This window comes from Trachurus trachurus, assembly GCF_905171665.1.
Source record: "Trachurus trachurus genome assembly, chromosome: 6".
NCBI classification, from domain to species: Eukaryota; Metazoa; Chordata; class Actinopteri; order Carangiformes; family Carangidae; genus Trachurus; species Trachurus trachurus.
The window spans coordinates 9,754,529-9,779,736 of NC_139897.1; the positions used below are offsets into that span (position 1 = coordinate 9,754,529).

Here is a 25,208-nt window from a genome sequence, read left to right on the forward strand (position 1 = left end):
CACCGTTGTTAGCTTTTGTTTCAATACATTTTTGGAGATGAAGAAATGACCCTTCCATACTTCTACTTGAAGCCCTTCTTTTGTGATATAATATCACCGTAGCATGAACTTTTTATATTTTCCATAAATTTCAACATTCTGTGAGTAGTGTGAACCATTTTTCTGGCGATGACAGAAATATTAAACTAGTCAAGCCTGCTGGATATAAAGCCATGCATCATTTTTTCTGTCACCTAGAGAGACAAATGGTCACACTTAGGAAATATTTTTAAGGTGCTGAAAGCACCAGCATTTCTTCTGGGAGGAAGAGTGAGATATTGCAAAGCTGTAATGGACATGTTTCGGATCTCAGCACGACTGACAGAAATTATTGAATATTTATGGCGAGTTCAGTCCTAAATCAGGATGCTAAGACAACTGACACAATAATATGTTCTCATTTTGATTAAACAAATACAACTAAATTCATTCCAGCACATGGCACACCCACTTCCCCTCACCACCACCTCATTTTGCTCTGTCTCTCTTTGTCCTCCAATAGTCTAGAGATGCTGGACAAAGTGGAGCCCCCGTCCATCCCAGAGGGCTACGCCATGTCTGTGGCCTTCAGTGCCCTGCTGGACCTGGTCAGAGGCATCACCACCATGATAGAGAGAGAACTGGCTGTGGAGGAGGAGGCAGCTGCTGAATTCAGGGAGACTCACCCCGACCAGCAGTGGCAGCCACAACCCGGTAAGATTGGACAGTGTGAAGCGGTAGATAGGCAAGGTAGTGTACTAGTGGTAGTGAATGTGAAGCATAAACACTGACGTGTGCTAAATAAATACAATTTGTGAATCATCTGGAGATGATGTTCTCAAAAGCAACCTCTCACAGAGAGATTATACAATACGTGTGTGCTTTATTGCAGTGTAGCTAAACCTGATAAGATTCTGGGTTGTAGCCCCCTCTTGTGGCCTTGATAATGCCTGTTGACTTAACAATGTGTAATCTAACCCTTTTTTCAAATGAGATGTTGAAGGAGACTCCTTTATTCCTGTGATACCATCTAAGTGAAATAATTCCTGAATAAAATGAATAACAGTTTGTGTTTGTGCGACAGGAGCCCATCTGGTGTGGGAGGAGATGGTCAGTGCCTGTTGGTGTGGTCTACTGGCTGCTCTGTCTCTGCTGCTGGATGCAAGGTAAACCTGTTTTCTGCCTTCCAACAAACTGCTGCTCAGTAGTAGACATCATCACTAAAGTAAATGTGCACTTTTTCCTCCTCTTTTCATCTTGTCCCTTCAGCACCGATGAGACGGCGACTGAGAATATCCTGAAGGCCGAGCTGACCATGGCCTCACTGTGCGGTCGTCTGGGCCTTGTGACGCCCCGAGACGCCTTCATCACAGCCATCTGCAAGGCCTCTCTGCCTCCGCACTACGCTCTGACTGTACTCAGCAGCAACGCCGCCAACCTCTCCAGCAAAGGTACAGCTTGGCAACTACAAGCAGCATCTTTAAAGGGATAGTTCAACATTTTAGCAAATTGGCCCATTGCCATAATCCCTATAGCCTTAGGGAGTAGGTTCGTTACCTTTCATTGTCGGTGCAAGCTATTTTTAGAACGGCAGAGCCGCGAGCTGCTCAGAGCTACGCTACGGAGGCTAATGGAATTTCCTGGTTTCCCTCATCAAACTCATCAAATACACAATCCAACAACTCCACAACGCTCTGGTAGACAAGTTGTGACCTGCACATTCACCATGCTATGAGATAATAACAGAACGTTACCACACAGAGTTGTTTTAGAGGTTAATTCATGCAAACCCGCTGATGCGCGTTTCTGTCCGGGCAGTTTTTCGGCAAGCAGTCTCTGTATTTGCATCGAAAACAACTCTGTCTCGTAACATTCTGTTATTATCTCATAGCGTGGTGAATGTGCAGGTCACAACTTGTCCACCAGAGCGTTTTGGAGTTGTTGGATTGTGTATTTGATGAGTTTGATGAGGGAAACCAAGAAATTCCATTAGCCTCCGTAGCGTAGCTCTGAGCAGCTTGCGGCTCTGCTCCGCTGGTCTAAAAATAGCTTGCACCGACAACTAAAGGCAATGAACCTACTGCTATGACTATAGGGATTATGGCAATGGGTTAATTTGCCAAAATGTTGAACTATCCCTAAACCTCCTAGAAAATGTACCACATGCAGTGCTGTTTACACACACAGAAAGCCCTGAAACACCTTTTCAGGGCTTTTCTAGCTTTTACTATGAGCCATTTGGGGCTGAGTTTGGTATGCATGTCTGTACTCCTGCTTTAATGTTTGCATAATGTAATCCCAAACACAGACCATAACACACCCATTTTCAAGTCCTCCTTTCCAACCCAGAGGGTGCCCTCTGGTCATGTGTGTTTATGTTAAATTAATGAGCACTTCTCATCTCCCATTTGATTCCAAGTGCATTCTGTTAAACTGAGCTTAACATGTAAACTGCTGGCGTTCTGCCCGTCCCTACTGCCCTGCTCTTATTGTGTTAATCCATAACTTTTCACTGTGGCCTCTAATTAGGAACACCAAGGAGAAGGTGTCGGGGGAACACACACACACACACACACACACACACACACACACACACACACACACACACACACACACACACACACACACACACACAACTGCTCTCCAAACCAACCACTTAGACGTTCACCATTTGCATATTAGCTTGTAGAGATAAAGCCGGCAAATTGGGTCTCAACTCGCGATGGATGTTTGCCTTGGAGTTAATTAACAAAGCTTTTCTTGCATGTCGTAAGCTTGTTACAAAACCCGTCTGTGTGTGTTACCGACTCCCATCCAAAGACTTGACTCGAGTGCGTGTATGTGTGTGTGTTTGCACATGTGTCTATGTTTGAATGTGTGTTCTCTGCAGCCTACTCCATCCAGGGCCAGAGTGTGCAGATTATCAGCCCCTCCAGTGAATCTCATCAGCAGGTGGTGGCTGTCGGGCAGCCGCTCACCGCCCAGCCCCAGGGCACTGTGGTGGTAAGGACACACAATTACGAAGAGGCAGCAGTTACACTTGACATTTAATAATTTCATTTGTGGCAGTTCTCCAGAAAACAAAGCAGACGTCTTATAATCAAGACAAATTACACATGAAATCATTTTTTGAGGAAAAAGGCAGCAGCTGCAAAAGAAACAGAAACAACAACTGGTTTTTGAGACCATACATGGTTGTACCTCGGTATGTTATCTCTCCAACCTGCTCGTGAGCTATGAACCAGCGTGACCCCTCAGGTCGGCTGGGACAGGCTGCCTGGTGTTCTGAAGTGGCTCAGAGCTGCCACCCATACGGGGGAGGCCGCATGAAGCTATTTAACTCACGTTTACCAAAACATTCACTAAATAGTTTGAAAGTAAAGGAGGTATCGGTCACATCGGATGTGTGTGGATGAGTCAGGGTGGGGTGCGATGCATGTTGGATGGGGCAGGAAACCAAACTAAGAAAGGAGGCTGAGAGAGAGAAGCCCCACCCAAATAGACCGGTAGAGGAAAAGCCCCTCCCAGCCCCTTCTATCATTTAACCAAGTATACTGTATGTAAAAGTAGCACAACAAAGCAAGCTGGCAGGCAGAGCCGTATTTGTTTCATGTCTTATCATTTTATTGGTCTGAATGTTCATATCATATTACATTCCTAATTTTTAATATATTTAATTTAGATACCTTCAAATTATTGTCTGGTTGGTCTATTACTTTGTTTTCTTAATAGTTTTTAAATCCACACCAATCATTTATGTGCTTTACTTTATTTATATCTAATCTTTTATCATTACACTATCCACCTAAGTTTTTGTGGTTGCAACTTCCATGATAGTTCAGGCTTTGTGCAGCCCATCGCACTTCCACCAGGATAAAGTGTGTCTATGATAAAAACTGAGAAATCCCTCTGTCGTGCAAAAAACACCCATAAATATTCTTAGACAGAATAAAAGGCAAACCGAAACTGTATTTACCAGTTTGTTTGTAACACTAATATGCATAGTATGCAAAACACCTCCTTTATAATACGCCCACATTAAAACGGGTACACTCAAGTCACCACTTGTGTAAGGAACAACTGTTATGAACATACTAGGCATATAAATTTCCCTTGAGAGCAAAAATGTTTCAAGATATTTAGGAGGTGACCGTGCTCCTGACCTGAAATATATTGCTATGCTGTAATTACAGTTCCTTCACTATCATGGTAATTTAGCTCTAATACTATATGCATGTCTGTACCCTGCCCCTTTTTGCCATTATGTGGTCACATGCCTCGACGGATGCTGAACTTCTTCTTATAGTTTTTCTAAAAGAGAACGTTTCTGCTTATTTCACTCACTGCAGTTTTCGGTCTCGGCTAAGTCCCTGATGACGTGTGTGTGTTAAAATGTAGTATAACTGTGTGTCCCTCTGTCAGCTCACGGCAAAGAACATCCAGTGTATGCGAACCCTGTTGAACCTGGCCCACTGCCACGGGGCCGTGCTGGGCACCTCCTGGCAGCTGGTGCTGGCAACCCTGCAGGTACTACTATCACCACACACATGAATGCACACATCTCTATCTGCTTCCACATAGACACCCCATACTCCCTGCACCCCACACCCACACCCACACACACACACGTACACATCCTCCTCTCATAAGGCAAAGTGACATTTCTTTTTGAGTTGTCTGTCAGGAATGAAATGACCTTTAGCAGATCTAGATTATCTTCTCATTTAGGATGATTTGCATTGTCTTTTCATGGTCTTGTCAGTTGATATAGTAGATGTAGTTTCTCCACTTTGCAACTTCTTCTTCTCACTATGGTCTCCCAGCATTTAGTCTGGATCCTGGGACTGAAACCAGGGGTGGGTGGTGCTCTGAAGCCAGGCCGAGCTGTGGAGGGGCCCAGTACAGTGAGTACCATCATTATTCGTTTTTTCTTCTTAGAAAATGTGTACTGAGAATGCATTGCTGAATTGTTCATCTCACTGTTGGCGCTGAGCTAACTGACTGTATATGTGTCTTGAACCTGAACAGGTGCTGACCACAGCAGTGATGACTGACCTGCCCGTCATCTCCAACATCCTGTCCAGACTGTTTGAGAGCTCCCAGTAAGCACCAGTGTTGTATCAGTGAAAACTAAGATTTAGAATATTATTAGGGTATTCATTTTGAATACTGTATACCAGCTGGTAAAGCTCACATCTGGACAAAAAGCACGAGCGTTCTCAGTAAACCTTGTTGTTTGTGTAGGAGTTCATAAAAAAAGAAAAAGAAAGATAAAATCTCACCTTGAAACTTTGTACACCAGTTTGGAAAATAATTTTTCATCCTCATAAATAATCATGGCACTGACCTGAAGAAGAGCTGCTGCACTCTTAGAGAGAATAGTGGCTCTTGTACACAATCTGAATTATTCAATATTCAGAGTATGCTGTGTGATGTAGGTACCTGGATGATGTCTCCCTCCATCACCTGATCAACGCTCTCTGCTCCCTCTCCCTGGAAGCCATGGAAATGGCTTATGGAAACAATAAGGTAAATACTTTCTGTAATTCAGGTTAACTTGACTTTATACTTTACTCTTGACAAACTTAAACAGTAACTGTATTTATTTAGTAGTTAAATAGCATTCATAAATTAGCATTGGTAATGTATCAGTATGTTTGCACACATACAGATCTCCTACTTCAGTCAGAAAGTTATAATGAAATGTATCCAGCAGTGTTAACCTACAGTTTGCATTTTCTTGTCTTCGCTTCAGGAGCCATCTTTGTTTGCCGTGGCCAAGCTGTTGGAGACTGGCTTAGTCAACATGGATCGTATAGAGATTCTGTGGAGGCCTCTGACAGGCCACTTACTTGAGGTAAAATGTCAGATCAAGTTCTCTTTTATATATGACCCAAGTGACTTTTCAAATGTTTGACAGTATCTCCTCAGAACTGTAGCCCATGAAAAAGCTCTGTTACAAAACACTCACCTTTCACTAACACTTCACTTTATTCAAACTGACAGGTCATAAATGTCATACAAGGTCAAACAATACTACAGATCTATAGTAACACTTGATAAGAGCAATTTATTTTTCTGGTTACTCTCATTCCGACTAAAGTACGAGGTAAAATAGAAAATAACTTAATATAACCTCATACAGTGGAAGCACAAGACATTTTTACCTTGAATAGACACAAGATATACATTTATTTGAATAGAATCCTGTCTGCTGCAATAGTACAGTAACTGTCACCTTTTTTTAACGCCAGTTGGTTTGGTTTAAAATCTCCAATAATCGCACTGAGACTTTCATTAGAAAATTTGAAACCAATCTCTGTAAATAATAATGAATGAAAGAAGTTCAAATAATACCCAAAACATTGTTCTTTCTCCTCTGCTAGAGCCTTTTGGTTACTTTACTCAACATCACAGCTCTAATAATAATAATGACACTTTTTCCAAGGAATCTGGAGCAGATGAGCCCCTAAAGTAAAAATTTGAAATTATGGCTGCGAGCAGCATCGCAGGGACTCAGGCTGGAGTCTAGCAGTTCAGTCATGCAGGAAACGAACAGTTAAACGAACTATAGAAAAACTGAAAGTTTTTAATTAGTCTCCCTGTTTTTGATTAAAATCAGGGTGATGAATATAACAACTTCTCCTTGGTTTCACTGGATAAAAGATTTAGTTGTGTATTTAGAGCTAGTAGCTAGTTAGTATGTACAGAGCCCTGGCACGTAAGCATTTATGGGGTTTATTACTTTGTATTTGCTGGAAATCACGTCCTTCTCATGTAAGAGGATTCTCCTTTTTATGTGTGTGTGTAAAAGTGAGTGTTTGGAGGTTGTCTTCACATTTTCTTTGTCTCCCCTCTCTCTCTCTCTCTCTCTCTCTCTCTCTCCCTCTCTCTCTTTCTCCTTCTTTGTGCAATCCTGTCTGTTTTGCAGAAGGTAAGTTCAGATTCCCTCCTCCAAAATCACTGGCTTTCTCGTCTCCTTCTTTACTCCAATCTGTTCTCTCAGTCTGGCAACGACATGTTGGGAGTCGAGAGGTCGCTGTGTCAGAATTTGTCCCCACTGCGTTTGCTCCGCTACCAATCTTTGATTTTGTGTTCCTCTTTTGCGCAGTTTGCAATGTGAAGCTCCGATTTGTCGCAGAGTCCGAATCTAAATCTGCATCTGTGTTTTATGTTGCGCTGCTTATTTTTCATTGCAGGCTTGTTCAAATTCAAATTCTGTGATTTAAAAAAAATATATATATATATATATTTTAAAGGCAAAGTGACGATGGCATCCCCTTTTATTTTGTTTTCATTTACAGATCTAGATAATGACAAAGAATTACCCTACAACACAAGACATTAATCACAATGCAGGGCAATCGATGACAAGTAACTCAATAGATACACATGGGTCATTTTGGTTCTGAAGGAGCATAGCTGCAGAATGTACGCTTTCATTACAGTCTCTTTCTGCCTATTTTCCATAGAAAGTCTGACTGAGTTTGACAAACATCCCTATAGACCATAAATGATTAATTATGACTGCAGATGAGTTGTACCATTTTATTTTCCCTGCGATTTTTCAAGGAGAAGAGTGAGGAAGGTTTTGTACGTCTGCTGAGCCAGGCCGCTCCATGTGTATCTATACTAGCTCTCATGATTACACTGTCTGTCTCCGTATCCTGTTATCACAGGGGGATCCCAGTCTTTACCACTCAGTCTGTGGTTTATTTCAACCACTTGTTTCACACCCACCCACTGTGGCCACTGCGGGGAAACACTGTTCCAAACAGCCTCTGCATCAGATCTGTTGTTCCTGGCTTGTGTATGCATTTGTGTGTATATGTGATATGTCCTGCAGGTCTGCCAGCACCCAAACTCCAGGATGAGAGAGTGGGGGGCGGAGGCATTGACGGCACTCATCAAAGCCGGCCTGGCTTACAAACACGACCCTCCGCTGGCCCAGAATCAGGTAGGCAACGCAACAGTCGTGTGTGATTGACATTCGAAACAAAAATAAAAAAATCTGCTTAAGGGGGTTGTATCCTCTGGGTTTCACCCCTTAATATTGCTCATGTGAAATGCTGACATTTGAGAAATCGCTGCGTGAGTCATGACAGATAAGAAAAGCCAAATTTCTTTAAACATGAAAAAACAGAGATGGCACAGTCACTTTCTCTTGTCGCTCACAAACACAGAGTATGTGACCTTCACCTCGGTGAGACAGATAAAGGGACTGGTGCAGAGCTTATCTAAAGGAGGACAGAGCAACTGTGTGGAGACTAATAGAACAGCACAGAGCCATAAAAAGGATGAGTGTCCTGTAGAAAATACAGAAAGCGTTAGAAAACAGCAGTGGAAATAAAGAAATGACAGTTATCCTACCCAGTTCATTCAGATTAATTTTGCAACTCTCAGTCCTTAGATACATTAATTCATGCATACTTACTATTTTTTTAAACAGTGATCCTCTTAAGCATCTGTGTTTCTCATGTTTTGTACATTTTCTCTTAAATCTATAAATGTCTCCATCTCAAACATGCTCTACAGAGAACTGTGGAGTTGTGCAAGTAACCTTCCTTTGTCTCAACAACAAGCTGAGAAATATTATGAAGATTTATTTGCAACAACTATAACAGATTTTACACCTGCCCACACAAGACACTGTATATCTCCCCCAAACCTGATGTAATACACGAGCTTAATAAAGATGACTTTTAGGTGCTTTCACCACCCTGCACTATTCTATTTTGTTCTAAATCGGTCCTCCGCAGTGTTGTGATCGTATGATAACAAAGGAAGGAAGGTTGAAATTTTTTACAGATAATTGACTCTCAGTTAACAGATCATTCTCTTTCTTTTCATCCCCAAGCGGCTGCAGCTTCTGTTGCTGAACCCCCTGAAGGAGCTGTCCAATGTGCTACACGCAGACATCCGCCAGAAACAGTTGGAGAGTGTCCTGCAGATCCTGCAGAGCCAGGGTGACAGCCTGGGTCCCGGCTGGCCCCTCGTCTTGGGTGTCATAGGAGCCATCCGCAATGATCAGGGGTAAGAGCACACAGGCAGGAGAAAAAGACAAATTAGACAATGCCTTGTTGTTGCTCTATGCTTAATTACACTGAGTGTAAATCAAGAAACTTAACTCATCTCAAGGCGTGCCAATACAGGCATTCCCCATGATAGTGTAGCTACTGAACCAGACTACGAGAGCATAAAGGCTCAGGAAACCTTTGCAGGAGTTTTGAGTTAATGAGCTGATTAAAGTGTGACACCATTATGTTACAATAGTGAACTTCACACAATTTTCTAATTGTTTGATTTACTGAATTGGGGTTTCATTAAATATAAGCCATAATCATTCCAATTAAAAGAAATGAAGACATGGAATATTTCAGTCTGTGTGTAATGAACTTATATAATATATGTTTCACTATATAAATGAACTTTTCCATGATATTCTAACTTATTGAGATGCGCCTGTGTGTGATTTTCCATCAGCGAGTCACTGATCCGAACAGCCTTCCAGTGCCTGCAGTTGGTGGTGACAGACTTCCTTCCCACCATGCCTTGCACGTGCCTCCAGATCGTAGTGGATGTAGCGGGCAGCTTCGGCCTGCAGAACCAGGAGCTCAACATCAGCCTCACCTCCATCGGCCTGTTGGTGAGATAACAGACATCTTCATATTTTGAAGCCTTATGCTCACACACACACACACAGGCAGGTGACTTGACAGTTAATTTTCTAGTCACAGAACACGCTGCAAGCTTACTGGACCTGTCAGTAGCCATTAGTTGAACATGTGTGAATGTCTTTAACTATGAAGGTGAAGCCTGTTTATGCTGACAGAGATGTTGTTATTTATGCCTCAGGTAACACAATTGAAAAGGGATTTATTTATATGGGACTTTAAAGTTCAGACAGTTTTCTTTTCAGAGAGATGTAAAGATGAAATATGTTTTGTTTAATATAATGAAACAATTACAATATCACATGATTCTTTGTTTTGCATTATTGTATCTAACTTAACAGCACTCAACCGCTGCTCTGACGTTTTCTAGATACGCTGTACAGTATTCAGGACACGCAAAACCTGGTATTGATCTGTGGTTTGCAGGATTATTTCTCCTGGAGTGTGGCAGCTCCTGTGAGATTACTTTATGGTAATATGATAGCTAAACCACCAGAAGCATTTCACCAACCATCCTCTCCAATTTATGCCTTCCACTTTCCCCCTCCACTTCCCTTTTTTCACCCACAGTGGAATATTTCAGACTACTTCTTCCAACGGGGCGAAGCCATCACACAGGAGCTGGAGCGGGAGGAGGAGGCTCTGCAGAAGCAGGCCCAGGAGAGAGGAGAGACCCTGAACAGGCCATTCCACCCGGCCCCTCCCTTCGACTGCCTGTGGCTGTGCCTGTACGCCAAGCTGGGCGAGCTGTGTGTTGACCCACGGCCCGCTGTGCGCAAAAGTGCTGGGCAGACATTGTTCTCCACCATCGCTGCCCATGGGACCTTGCTGCAGCAGCCAACATGGCATATTGTGGTCTGGAAGGTAACACACAAGAACGTGTCATTCTCATTTGACAGGGTTCCTACGCAAGTATGGAAAAGTGGAATTCGATTTTATACATTTTCAGGTCTGGAAAGTATGGAAAATGGAAACCATTGTATGGAAATATATTTTTCTTAATACTTATCTGGGTTTGGTCTGATCTGAAATTATTTTGGTTAATTATAATTTCCTGGAAATTAATTGGTGACATAATGGCATATGAATTCAGAATAATGAAAACAAACGATTCATTGCATAATTTATTTACATGATACACATTTATTTACTCCATTTATTTTTACCGAAAAGTCTGGAAATTAGGGTCTGGAAAAAGTATGGAATTTTGAAATTTTAAATGTGTAGGAACCCTGATTTGATGTAACTTTGCTCAAGGAGGCCGTCATTTCTGTTGTTTGTACAAAAACTGCAAATCAGACATTTATTCAGGTAGAAGGTTAAGTTTTCTGTAATGCATGACAAGATTAAACACATTCTTTTACTATATGGCGACATAAGATCTTTACTTTGTCATTGATATCATATTTGAAGTGATTCTAAAAATAGCTCTAGATCATCTGCCTCTTTGAAATTTTGCTGGCTTAAACTCTTTCTGTGAACACCCCTAGGTGCTGTTCCACCTGCTGGACTGCGTGAGGACGTCGTCAACCACGGCCGACAAGGAGAAGATCGAGTCCGGCGGCGGCAACATCCTCATCCACCACTCACGTGACACGGCGGAAAAACAGTGGGCAGAGACGTGGGTGCTGACTCTAGCCGGGGTGGCACGCATATTCAACACCAGGCGGTATCTCCTCCAGCAGCTAGGTGAGCCTTAGCCACAGTCTCTGATGCTGGTTTACATACTGTGAGATAGACTATGACACATTGCTACAGTTTACGTCATAGTAGTAAACATAACATATTAAATGGATTCAAAAATGCGTGCCTGTCTGTTTGTGCAGGTATATTACCGCCTATTAAGTCATATTAATCCCCATGTGGATAGCAAATATGTATATATATTAATAACGTGAGCTCCTTATTTATTACTCTAATTCCCCTGAATGATATTTTACCCAGTGCCAAGTTCCAACAGTTGACTCATTTCTAACACACTTCAGCCTACTACACAGAAAACCAGCCGGAGGAATAGAGGAAATCTGTCCTACGTAGAATAATCAAATAGCTGGCAGTCTAATATCCGTGTGTTAGGCTCATACTCCTATTAATAAAATGTGATAACAGGAAACCAGACACACCTGTGGAGGTGCTAATTCTCTTCCATCATTTTTGCTTTTTTACGTGCAGGTGATTTCTTCGAGGCCTGGGAGGTGCTGCTCAACCACATTCAGTCAGCTGCTCTGAGCAAAAACAACGAAGTCTCCCTAGCTGCGCTCAAGAGCTTTCAAGAGATCCTACAGATCGTCACACCTGTGAAAGACTCAGGCGACGCGCTCGCCGCTATGGGCGTCCCCCCCGTGCTCATCGACCCTCTATCTGCGTCTGGTCCCGGCAGACCCCTGGTACGTTCAGATTCGCTAGTTGAACGGCTGACGCGTTATAACGGTGCCGAGCTGCAGGCCCCTCCCCCTGGGGAGGAGTCAGCCTTAGAGGACTCTGCGTTGTGGTGGTCGGCATGGAACACGTGGTATCGAACAGGAACGGACAGCACGAGGCCGCCCAGCGGCCCGACAGAGAAGCTCTCCTTTATCCCCAGCCAGCCCTTCCTCACAGCGTTGGTACAGATTTTCCCAGCACTCTACCAGCACATCAAAGCCAATTTTAGTATGGAGGACCTGAAGAAGCTAGGGGTCATCCTCCATGGGGCTGTGTCTGTGCCTATCAGCAGTGATGCCTCACCTTTCATTCTCCCCTCCTACACCGAGGCAGTGCTCACCAGCTTGCAGGAAGCTGTGCTCACCGCTCTGGATGTTCTGCAGAAGGTAATTTGTCATCAAAACAACCGGTACCAAAAATACTTTTAAAGGTCCTGCATTGTATAAAGTATTGTTTTAATGTCCTCTTTTAATAATAAAGGAGCTATAGCTTCTACTTTAATACTGTGGAAGTGTAAAAGCCTCAGTCCACAGAAAGCTACACACAGCCTTTATTCAGAAGCCTAAAACGAGCTGGCAGGACCTCTATAACTTTGTGATGTCACAACAAAACAATCACTGCTCCCAGCCCCTCCCCACTGGACCCACCACCAGCTATATTTTATTAGATCACTTATAATACAGGCCTGTAGTTATTAGAGCTCCAGACAGAAGCGGAGTTGTTTTAGTAAATGTAAAAAAAACAACAACTACAAATTAGTTTCTAATTACCATAAACAGAGCATTGTCACAGCCTGTAACCTATATTCTGCAGATGTAAGAAAACAAGTTTGTTTGGGACAAGCCCCAACAAAAATCACACTGTCATCATTTTTATATTTCTTCAGTGAAAATCACACGCAAAAATGCTCCTTCCAACTGTTTTTCTACATATTGTTCAGCCCTAAAATACACTAAACACATAAACTTCCTTTAGCATCTTTTTCTTTGTATGTAGTATTTTTTAGGGGGCTTTTCTGCCTTTAATTGATCGGATAGTCAAAGAGAGACAGAGAGGGGGAATGACATGCAGCAAAGGGCCACCAGGGGATTCTAACCAGGGCAGTGAAGACTATAGGCTCTGTATATGGGGTGCCTGCTCATCCCAGTGAGCTATATGACCCCCCCCCCACCCCCCCCTTCTTCAACATCTTTGACATACTGTATATTATAAGATTCTAGATACCTCACTGAGTGGTTGGTGGAGATACACAACACAAGATGTGAATTCTAGTTCTTTGTAAAAAATAATCACTTATCAGAACAAAGGACAAAACGTGTCATTGCAGCTTTAATTGGCACCTAGAAGTGATACAATGACACTAGTCTTCTCTGTCATTTATACAGTGTCTTTAAGAGAATACAGCCTTTTACAATACCTGTCCTCCAAAACTTATTTCTTCCCATTTTGTGTCAGCTCAGCCCAGGAAACAGTGTGTTAGTCTGTTAAATTATGCAATGTGCAGTCCCGCAGTGGATGTCAGCAGTGTTTGTTCCTCCCTTTCCCCCCTGCTGCAGGCCATCTGTGTGGGCCCGGAGAACCTGCAGGTCATGTACCCGGCCATCTTTGAACAGCTGCTACTCTTCGTGGAGTTCTCCTGCAAGCCTCCTCAGTACGGCAGGATGGAAACCAAACACGTGGCCAATGCCAAATACAACCAGGTAGGGGGACATGGACTTGGCTGTTTGACCGCTTGGTTTTCATTTGCCGAGTTCTTTTTCACAGTTTCTTTCATTTGAAATGTCGGAGCGTGTACACTGTTATTCATCGCTCCTCTCTCTTCAGCCATCCTCAACAAGATCATCCGCCTTCTTTGATGTTCATGAAACACACACACACACACACACACACACACACACACACACACACACACCCTCCCTCCCTCCCTCCCCAGACGGTCTCATCCTTATGAAACCCCTTTCGTGGCCCTTCATGAGACTGACAGGTTATTCTGGATTCCTATTAGCACCCCCAAGCCAAATCGTCCTCATATTTGCTCTGTCGTGCTTCATGGTGCTGGCAACACGCCAGCGAAATGTTTCACCACTTTTCAGTTCAAACACAGTTTAAATTCATTTAACGAAGAGGTTACCTTCAAGGAACCCAGTGATCTTGAGCAAAATTGCTTCATTTATAAAAACCACCCACTCGTTTCTTCTCGAGTACCGAGGAGTCTTTTCAAAACATTGTTCCGATGTCAGTCTCTCGCTCACTCCTTGTTCTGGAAAACTAATACAATCCAGCAGGTGCTGCGCCTTCAGGGAAATGCTGCGGGTTGTCTCCATGCGACTGGCAGGCTGAGAAATGTTAGCTCTGCACATGACACGCCTGAAATCCGGAGGGCCAGCCTGTTAGTCCTGCATGTGGGGCCCAGACTCAGACCTTGTATCGGACACTTTTGTTGATCTGAATCTGCCTAAACTGTTTAAGAGACAGGGTCAAACAAATTTCCCAATCAGCCAAACAGACGTTATGGGTGGTCTCGACTGCCTTGCTGTCAGATATCCTTGGTGCTAGGAGTGAGTGTCGTTGCCCTAAATTTGTCCTTGATTATTGAATCTACTTTAGCCAACATGCCACTGCAAATTTGAAATCACCAGTTTAATCGCAATCTTCTCTCGTTCTGTTTCTTGGGACTATTCACTGGATCACCATTTTAGATCCAGCTGTTTGCACCGGTGAGTTCCATCATCTCCTTCCCCCCCCCCCCCCCTGTAATAGTTGTACTAAGCTGTGCTGAATGGTGATGACCTACCCTCTGCGGTAGGTGAGAGATCACGCCGCATGGTAGGCTCTCACGTCTCATCTGCATCTCTCACTCACTCCATGCTCCCCCTCTCTGCCTGCCACTAACTGGTGGTTGTTGCCTCTGTGTGCACAGTTCCCTGTGCAGTTCCATTTTCAGTTGACTTTGTGTTTTCGGTGATGTTCATATACGTGTGTGGTTCTTTTTTTATTCTATTTCTTAAAGACACACTTTGTGGCATCATGTCTTTTCTTTTCTTTTTTGGCTATAACATGTCAGCTGTTATGTGTCATATGAGCATACCAAAAGTGTAAACACACTAATAGTCACTATGGCTTCAAAATAAGTGTGTGTCACTTATACAAAGTGTCTCTTTAAAAACTGCTTTCAGTGTGGCTCTGCCAATAAGTGTGGAGAGAATGGTGTTCAGGTTTGTTTGACTAAAGTGTCTCTCTCCTTGTGCAACCTTGTCGCCCCGCAGGCCGAATGGGTTGCCTTAAACTATGTGCCCTTTGCTGAGCGCTCTCTGGAGGTGGTGGTGGACCTGTACCACAAGACTGCGTGCCACAAAGCTGTCATCAACGAGAAGGTCCTGCAGAACATCATCAAGGTATTTTCCACCGGGAAGGGGTGTTCAGTTTCCATGGTTACGTAACTCCTAGTTCAGTCTTGGAATTGATAGACTTGTTAAAAGAAGATTGCTGAATCCTGTGCAGTGATAAAAATCTGAGATAAAAACATTCTGTGATGGTAAGAGGAGATTAAAAGAACTGCTAATGTGTGAAGGCAAGTCGGGCTTCTGTTGTAGAGTACGCCATTAATCAATAGAATAATCAATATTTTGTAATTAACAATGGATCAGATGACTACATGTATCTGAAAGGAGTTGCACACAGAATTATCACCCAGCTCTGCATCAATCCTCAGCTCCTCCAAACCTTTTCAACTCATTGTTATTATTAAACTTTTGTTAAGATACACTTTCGCTTATTTCTTTCCTTTTCTCTCTCTTTCTGTATGTAAACATACACACACACACACACACACACAAGCAAAGTTAGCTACTGCAGTAGCTGGTGAACATAATGGAGTATTTCCTCAAGGACGTTGTGTGAAGCAAAAGTCCAAAAGTGAATAGGATGGTGAATATTAAACTTATATTAATTGGATTCCCACAAACATGACTATAACTCAGCGTCTGTTAATTAGTATTTGTGTTTGTTTGCTATGTATCATATCAACCTCAAGTTAATGTAATTGCTGTTTATAGATTGTTGGGTTCTGATGGTTTAAACACACAGTTAAGAAGTACTGTAGAAATAATGTCAGTGAGTAATGTTCGGTTCAGTTCTGCCTCCTCCAAGGTGCTGGGACAAAGTAACCATGACTGAGTGAGAGAAAGGCCAAAATTAATATTGTGAGTGAATGAATAAAGGAAGGAGTTCCACCACACACAGTGTGGTCATTTCAACACTGATTTATTGTTAAAAGTATTGTGAGTGAGTTACCCTCTGAAAGTAAGGGAAGCTTTGGATATAAAACATGTGGCATACGTTGAAATCACTAGTTCATTCTGTTTGTCTTGGGAATGTGTCGGTGTCAGTCAGCCTCTGGGAAACTATTGTGGAGCAGACGAGTAGTTGATGGCCAACACAGTGAAAATTCCTAAACCTTTTTTAAAGCATACTGTCAAAAACCAAAATATATTGTTAGTCTTCTCAGTTTCTGACACCTGCGTTTAACTGCTCTTTTCCCATAGTGTGTTCATAGGAAACCCTAAACAGAGGAGAATTCATCTGCCAGGGAACTATTATGAAGGTTCCCTGCAGACAGCCAAATCTTGCTCCCACCCCTTTTTTTGTCTCCAAAACAAGAAAGCAATACTTGTAAAACCTCAGCCGTGGGGAACCCAGCTGTTCTCTGAAAAAGAGGACTTGGTCAAAAAGATGGCCTATTACATTTTCTGTTTTGTAGAATGAAACTTGAAGTGGATGTCACCTCTGCCTGGTATAGAAACATCTTCAAATACTTTGATCTCTAAATTTGAGTCTCTACATTTCAGTATAATACAAGAGGGTGAAAGGTTACTCCAGGTAGATCTTCTGTGTTCTGTCTCACAATCAGTTTCTATTGCTGTCTCTTCCTTTATTCATCCTCCTCCAGACTTTAAGGATGCCCTTGGGTTTGAAATATGCTTGTCCGTCGGAGAGCACCTGGAAGCTCGCCGTTTCATCTCTGCTTAAGGGGCTGTCCATCGGACTGCCAGTTGCACGGCAGCACGCCTCATCCGGGAAGTTCGACACCATGTGGCCAGAGCTGGCCAACGCCTTTGAAGACTTTCTCTTTACCAAAAGGTATATACAGAATATAAAAGCCACATCATCACCAGTACATATCTACAAATCTGATTTGACAGCTCATTGTCTTGGGTGTTTTCTTTTCGTAGCACACCACCAGATAACCTGTCCATTCAGGAGTTTCAGAAGAATGAAGCTGTTGATGTAGAGGTAAATACCTGTTCCTTCCATTAACTCTGTCAACAAGGTTCTCTGAGTTCTCCCTCTTCACTGCTGCGTCCTCCTCATTTTAGGTGGTCCAGCTGATCAGCACAGAGATTTTACCGTTTGCCAATTTCATCCCCAAAGACTTTGTTGGCCAGATCATGGCTATGCTCAATAAAGGCTCCATTCACTCACAGTCCCCATCATTCACAGGTAAGATTTGAATACTGCGGCAGCTATGTTTGTACAGCTAACTTGCATTTCAGCCATTAATGCGACAGCAGGGTGGCCAAGAGCTGCTTAAAATTGTCGGAGGAATCTCACTGTAGTCAGGCATTGTTGCAAAAGCGCTCCCTGTGGTTCACCAGCAACAATGGCTCCTGTCAAACCCTTCATGTGTTGAGCAAGACAGTAAAACCCCTTCTGTACACTCATTGTGCTGTAAATCACTCAAGAGAGTGGCATCTGCTAAATACTGGAAAATGTAAAATGGATGTCTTTCAACAGAGGCAGAGATCGATGTGCGGATGAGGGAGGAGTTTTCCAAAGTGTGTTTCGAGACGCTGCTGCAGTTTTCCTTCAGCAACAAGGTGTCCACCCCACAGGAGGGATACATCTCTCGTATGGCACTTTCAGTTCTCCTCAAGAGGTCACAGGACGTTCTCCGGCGCTATGTAGAGGATGAGAGGTTGAGTGGACGCTGCCCCTTGCCCAGGTACAATGATCCACTCACTTGTGAATACAGTGCAACATGACGCACCTGCAAAAACACTTGTTCGTTTGTTTTAACATTGTTTTTGTTTCCATGTCTTTGGACATGTGTCTCCATCAGGAATTCAGTCCCAAACTAAACTCTGTTGACAGCCCCATGATTTAACCACTGAGATATTGCAATATGGAAAACCCAGACCACCCCAGCTCCATCCATCATTGTTCCATTTCTCTCTTGTAAACAATACAAACCCACTGTACTTATCCAGTTTCACACACTGTGCTTTAGTGTTGGGTGTAACTCCTCTTTCTGCAGCACTTTTTCTAAACAGGATGGAAGTTAAATGGTGTCCATAGGGAAATTTAACCATTACTACAGAAAATGGGACAGTGAGGAAGTTGAGAAATTTTGGATAATCAGAGTACACTCAAAAATAATCAAATGGAAAATTTGCTTGAATACAGACAATCAATATTTTTAACCGTTGTCATGGGTGGGAAGGATTACCAGAGCATGTAAAGAAAACTTAACTGACTGAAGAGCAAAATGAGTGCAAAAAGCAAATATCAAGTGAGATTTTTTTAATAGAGATTGGTAACATAGTATTACTGTATGTGTTGCTGTACTGAATTCACATCGATCTAATGACTTGTACACACCAGTTAGATCTTAATGTGGACAGAAGGAGTTTTCATTTTTATTTAATCACACTATATTGGTACATGAACAAAACAAGTGCTTCATCTTTGACATGCTAAATAGACATTGGCTTTTCTGAATGAGTCCATTTTGTATTTTGAGCTATGTGCTTATCAAAAACATCCTATGTTACCATGGACATAGTGTAATATTTTGCTAACAATATGTTGTATCAGGAAGAGAAAATGAAGTTTGGTTGGTTGCTATAATAGGAAGTCCTTCAGACCTTCAGTCACCATTTTCACAGCTCTGTGAATCTCTGTATGTGTTGGTCTGTTTGATTAAAGGACCTATTTCTAGGTTTTGCTGTGCTACATATAGATAGCATTAGCATCACCAGCTGTTAACTTAACAATCTGGAAGAAACAGCATCATTCCACCAACAGCTGTCTCCATGGTGACACAGCATCATTCCACCAACAGCTGTCTCCATGGTGACAGCAATGTTAACTGTTGGCTGTATAACACCTCTTCTTCTCCTGAAGAGTGTTAGCATGCTAACCAGGTAGCTGTAGATGTTCCAGCAGCAAATGTAGTGCCCATTTAGACCTGTAGTCGTAGCCCTGCTCAGATGGCATATTATAGCCTACTGTACAAGAAAGACGGTGACAAGGGACTGACACAACCACTCATTCCTGGCAAGAAAACCTCCTTTACTGTTAATTTATTCTGTCGTGGACGAGTTCATCATTTTACATTTCACAGGGTGTGTTCCTTATTTTCTTGTCCCACAATTGTAGCATCTTCATGTTTTCTGTTCTGTATCTCATAATACCTAATGAAGGTCTTTTGTCTTTTTCATTTTAGGCAACAAGTGACAGAGATTATCTTTGTCTTGAAAGCTATCAGCACTTTGATGGACTCGCTTAAAAAGACGCAGCCAGAAAACGGTAAGTATCAAACTGTGTCAAGGATTAAATAGATCTTGGAAAGAGCAGGCATAATGGGGGGGGAAAAATACAATAATGCCACGATATCTATCATCTATTCATTCCAGATAAATGTGTCAGAGTACAGTTGGGACCATTTTTCACATGAGTTTCATCTCTAATCTCTGTAGAAATGTTTGTTTCCAGCAAGGTCAATTAAAAGGAGTGATTTATTTTTTGTACAGCAATGGATTGAAGTGAAACAAGTGAAATTACGTTTTTGAAGTGCCCTTCACAATGTTTGCATTACAGTGCCCTTTATTCAGAACAAAACTAATTTCCATATGCCTGTGGGAATTTTATGGTGGAAATTATTTCTATGATTGCCCTCTGTTACAGTTTATATTCTCTTTCTTCCTCTCCCTCCCATCCTCAATCATCCTTTCTGTTTTTTTTTCTTCCTCCTCTTCTTCTGCAATTCTTTTGTTTACCGCCTGCAGTGGATGGCAACACATGGGCTCAGGTGATTGCCCTGTACCCCACACTGGTAGAGTGCATTACTTGCTCTTCGTCTGAAGTGAGCTCAGCCCTGAAAGAGGCCCTCGGGCCCTTCAAAGACTTTATGCAGCCACCCGTCTCCAGAGTCCAAAACGGAGAGTCCTGACCAGGTTCGCTCTGAGCTCAATGGTTTTTTTTATTATTATTATGAAGAAGTCTTGAATGTGTCTTCTTGACCCATGTGCTCCACAAGCACACGGACATGAACTCCATGTGAGACCCATCTACGGTGACATGAAGCAACCCACGGTGAACAGAGATCCAAGGCCCGCTCGGAGCCCATCTATGACCCTGACCTTCATACGCATCATCGTATGCTTCTCATGTGAGCTGATATTGCCTCTGCCCCTCTCCATTCTCATACAGACTGGCTGCACTCTTGTGTTAACTACAGAGATCTAAAAAAAAAAATTGCAGTGTTGCCTCTGGGTGTGTGGTGATAGTGTTGATGATATTAAAAAAAATATATATATATAAAAAAAAAAAAAGAGGCAGAAACTGGGGCTTTAATGATCTTAAAAATTAACATTTAGACTTTTGCAACATTTTCAGCAGTGAGGATTTTATGCAAGAAAACAAATCTTACTGTAACATTCCATGTCATCTTTAGCCAGCCATCTGAGAAGGGATGTACTTGTCTGTATAAAATAAATGGGACAATTCTACAATCAGCTCTGTGCTGTGAGTGTGCTCAGTTTTCTTACAATAACCACTTATAATCTTAAAAAAAAAAAAAAAAAAAACTACTTATAACATTAATAATTTTTTATCAGCTACAATGTCCCTGCATTATCCCCTGTTTATTTAAAGACATGTGACCTTGTTAAAAGGTCACCACCATAGACATAAAGCCATTATAATACATCTACTTCCTGGTTCAGCTTTGTTTAGATTCACTTGAATCATTTTAATGATTTTTTTTTTTTTTTTTGATGCAGTCTTTATCCAGGATGCGGTCCCTCAGAGTAGACTGACCCACTGGCTCCGCTCTTGCTCGATTAAAATTCAAACTCATGTTTCAAACCTCAGAACAAAGTCCACTGATCACAACTGCTGCTGTTTCTACAAGAGAATTTCAGGAATAAGAAAAATGTCCTGCCAGAACCGGTTGTATAGGCGCCGCTCGCAAGATAGTTCAGAGTAAATGGAGGTGTACGTAGTTGCATCTGATTAGATTTCTGCAGCTCATAAATTGTCGTAAAATACCCTTTTGTAAGTATCTGTGACATAACACACCACAGCCACTTAGAATAAGCAGAGTGCAAGTGAAACAATGACAAAATTCCCTGTAATAGAGATGAGTCTTTAATATTCTCTCTGTGATTCACTGTGTACTATCTTGTGAGTGCTCTCTAGATAAATCGAGGCCGATTTCCATACAATTGCACTAACAGGAAATAGAGAGGTTCTCTGTTGATGGGCTCCACTCTCTTGTCCTGTGGGTCACTGTTGCACGAGTGGACCTGGTCCAGTAACTGAACAGCTCCCCTTGTGAAGAATGTGCAGCCCTTTACATGTGCATTAGTGAGACTGACTGAGAAACAAGCCAGTTCTACTAATGTGTCAGGCTGATCAAGGAAACATACTCATCTTTGAGACTGCATTTAAAAAATCCAATGTTTGATAGATGAATATCCCTTTGAGTTATTTTTCAAACAAAACATAAAGAAAAAGTATAGGTCCGACAAAACAGATACAGTACATGTTATGAGCGAACCATATTATTACCATATCAATATACTGTATGGTCAGATATGTTCATTCAAATTGAACAGTGTAATGACATTATGGAGGTGCATCTTTATTGTTATCTTTACTGAGTTTGAGGACATTTAAAACACTACACTTAAGTCTCAGAGTCCCATCTCCTTTACCTACTGTAAACTCCAGAAACAGAAAGCACCATGTGCTCTGTGCTTATAGCTACATCAATGACGCCAGCCTTCAGGGACCCACGGGCTTCCTCTTAATGTCCCCTGGAGCCCCCCGAGCCCTAGTGTAGGACCATTCAGTAGGCAGTGGTGGTAAGAACGGCGTTATAAAATTATTAGTTTTCGAGTAGCCTAGCCTAATAAAAAAAGAAAAGAAAAAGGTTTCTCCTGTTAACGCCGGTACCGTTACTGACAATAAAATGCGCCGTTACTTACTCACCCGTAAGAAACACTTTTATTCAGTCTATCAACTAGTCGGAAGAAAGCTGTTTATCTGGAACTAACCAACGCGCATCGCGGGGCCTGTGCGGAGGAATAGTTCCAGATAAACCGTGGCAAGGGGGGTGAGTCCAAGTAATTTGACATTTGAGGGTGTCAAATATGTCACCCCAATGTGTTAAACCCAATAGTTACTTTTCCTGGTAACTAGTTGCTTTTATAATTGAGTTACTGACTCACTCAGTTATTTCGGGGAAAGTAACTTGTAACTGTAACAATTACTTTTTAAAAGTAACGTGCCCAACCCTGTCAGTAGGTCATATGAGGGGAAAGGACCGTTTTGGGGTTTGCACTGTAGAAGAGGGAGGAGGCAGAGGAGGCGGAGGAGGAGGAGGAGGAGGAGGCGAGCGGAGGGAGCAGGTCTGCTTGGGCGGGGTTTCCCTCTTATTTCAAGTCTGCACAGAGGAGCAGCGACACGGGAGAGAGAGGACGGTCCATCTCCGGCTGCATGGGAATGTCGCTGCTGTGGTCGAGACGGTGCTGCTGCTGCTGCTTTTCTTTTTTGAGCTCCACGAGAAACACGTATTTTTCCTGCTTTTTTATTTTCAAGATTAATATGCTGTTCTTCGCCTTTCTCTCGCATTTGACCACGTACTGGCTGAGGTAGTAGTTTGTGCTGTTGGTTGGGTTGTGACACTGCCCGCTATGGAGATGACTGCGCAAGCTACTGCCTTGCTAGTGCTGGTGCCTTCACTTCAGCCGCGCGAGGAGGGAGAGAAAAAAAAAGCCTATGCTCTCAACGCTGTTAAACGGTTTTTCCAGGTAATACACGCCGCCAGTGTTGCATCTAGCCACCGTCTTGCCTATATATATATATATATCTTTTTTTTTTTTAAACATGTACTGCTTTTTAAACGGACAATGGCTTGTGGTCGCATTGTTGCATTTTGGAGCTGAAACCGTCTCAGAACTGTATCATGTATCATCTAATAAAATAGTGAATGACTGTGCGGGAAAAAGGCACTTCTGTTGTATGCAGTTTTGATTTCACACAGACCTAATGAGATTCAGCTTCATTAACGTGCATTTAATTGTAACTGGTAGCCTACCACGATGCCTTTTTTTTTTTTTTTTTTTTTTTTTTTTCTTCTTCGCAGGAGGAAGGAGGTTCTTGCATGTGGTAGACGGTTCCTTTTTAATATGCAAGTTTTTTAATAATTTGGTGTGCACATTTTTGAAATACACGAGCAGGTCGTAACTATGGATTTGCATAGTTTTCCAGCCCCCCAGGCGGAGTGGGCTGTATAGAAAGCATGTAGGTCAAGTACTGTTGCTATGAGGAGAGGAGTGACGTGGCTCCCGCTGCCCACAGAGGTATCCTACAATACATCTGCTCTGATGCACTCAATCTGGCTTTATGGCTTTCCCTTCTTTGTTAATAAAGCCGCATACCATCAGACACTGGGGCAGATAATGTGTGTGTGTGTGTTTGCTCCTGCATCTAAACACCTCTCTCTCTTCTATGCAGGGCAGAGCTCAGCTCAGACATAAATCTGTGCAGCGCTGTTGGCACTATTCACCAAATAATCTGATTATTATGCTAAATCTGGGTGGTGTGTGCTTCAGTATTTGAACTCTGTGCTGCACACAGACACAGCACATGACTTAACCCCCAGGTCTGGGAGCACAGCGCTGATGTGGGTCATGCGTTGTGAGTTAACCTTTGAAATCCTCCCTCTGGTGCCCAGCAGCATCTGGCTGCTCTGTATCACATTAGTATGGTCAGTCAATGGTCTCGTGATGGGGGGTGGGGACCGGAATGGGTAATGAGCTCGGATTGGCTGTAGGGGCCAAGGCAGCACTGGGTCGATGAAACCGTGCAGGGGCTGCAGTCTTGAGTTCAGACCCCCCCCACCCCACCACCCCATAGCCTGAGAGGAGAGCATGCCGCTCATTCACTGACTGACTGAAGATTGAATCCTGCGTTTGACCTTCCAAGGATACTCCCATGAAATATTTATGAGTTCACACATGATGGTGTGTCAGGCAGACTTCTGTTCATACTGGACTACAGTTCCTCCCACTAGCATCTGCCCTGACATTACACAATACATTCTACTCCAGCTACTCATCGTAGAGAAAACGTTAAGGTTAAAACGAGTATCTTTGCAGAACAATCCGACTCGTAAACAACCCACAGAGGGAACCTGTAGGTGTGTGTCAAGCCTGTTGAGTAGCAGTCTACAGGTCTGCCTTAAATATATTCAAATAAGTGTAAGAAATACACGTAATCCAGCCTCCAGGGTAAAACCAAACATCATCTATCACATAGTGACGGTACAGAGAGGCAGCCTATGGACCAGTGAGCAGTGCAGAGGCAGCCCACGTCCTCCTCATCCATCTTGTGTCAGAGCTCTCATTTGAGCTGGGCCGCAGATAAATCATACTTGAGGCAGCCGGAGCCCTAAAGCAGTAAATTAAAGCCCCCTGTGGAAAATCTGCCCGCTCATGTGAGGTATCGCAGCTGCACTGCCGAAGCAGCCGCACCTTTGTCCTGACAGGACGGTCCACTCTCGTGTGTGTGTGTGTGTGTGTGTACTCTGTGTTTACTAAATACCTTAACACACTGCCTCTGTAATGCAGCAAGTGTAGGATTGGTGATGAAATGATTAGTGGAGTTGACTGTGAAAACATCTGATCTGATATATCTGATTAATGTTAATTAATCTGCCTATTATTTTTGCAGTTGATTAAATGTTAGCTGTATAAAGAATACAGAACATGGGCAACACCCAGAAATACAGAAGAAGAAATGATTTCA

General features: G+C 42.7%; 1 protein-coding gene across 1 annotated transcript in view; it reads left to right on the forward strand.

Annotated features, from left to right (window-relative positions):
* Positions 1-20,902, forward strand: part of mon2 (MON2 homolog, regulator of endosome-to-Golgi trafficking) — a 40,210-nt gene extending 19,308 nt beyond the window's left edge. Inside the window, exons 12-34 of the mRNA XM_083972941.1 lie at positions 542-732; positions 1,103-1,184; positions 1,288-1,469; positions 2,909-3,021; positions 4,441-4,545; positions 4,842-4,922; positions 5,047-5,120; positions 5,457-5,547; positions 5,774-5,875; positions 7,865-7,975; positions 8,876-9,051; positions 9,502-9,664; positions 10,263-10,556; positions 11,183-11,381; positions 11,865-12,499; positions 13,670-13,813; positions 15,380-15,508; positions 17,062-17,252; positions 17,345-17,405; positions 17,489-17,612; positions 17,907-18,114; positions 19,618-19,700; positions 20,180-20,902. Of these exons, the coding sequence (XP_083829067.1) occupies positions 542-732; positions 1,103-1,184; positions 1,288-1,469; positions 2,909-3,021; positions 4,441-4,545; positions 4,842-4,922; positions 5,047-5,120; positions 5,457-5,547; positions 5,774-5,875; positions 7,865-7,975; positions 8,876-9,051; positions 9,502-9,664; positions 10,263-10,556; positions 11,183-11,381; positions 11,865-12,499; positions 13,670-13,813; positions 15,380-15,508; positions 17,062-17,252; positions 17,345-17,405; positions 17,489-17,612; positions 17,907-18,114; positions 19,618-19,700; positions 20,180-20,343 (3,703 nt within the window). The 3' untranslated portion in view covers positions 20,344-20,902. The remainder of the gene's footprint in view (positions 1-541; positions 733-1,102; positions 1,185-1,287; positions 1,470-2,908; positions 3,022-4,440; positions 4,546-4,841; positions 4,923-5,046; positions 5,121-5,456; positions 5,548-5,773; positions 5,876-7,864; positions 7,976-8,875; positions 9,052-9,501; positions 9,665-10,262; positions 10,557-11,182; positions 11,382-11,864; positions 12,500-13,669; positions 13,814-15,379; positions 15,509-17,061; positions 17,253-17,344; positions 17,406-17,488; positions 17,613-17,906; positions 18,115-19,617; positions 19,701-20,179) is intronic.
* The last annotated feature ends 4,306 nt before the right edge of the window (positions 20,903-25,208 follow it).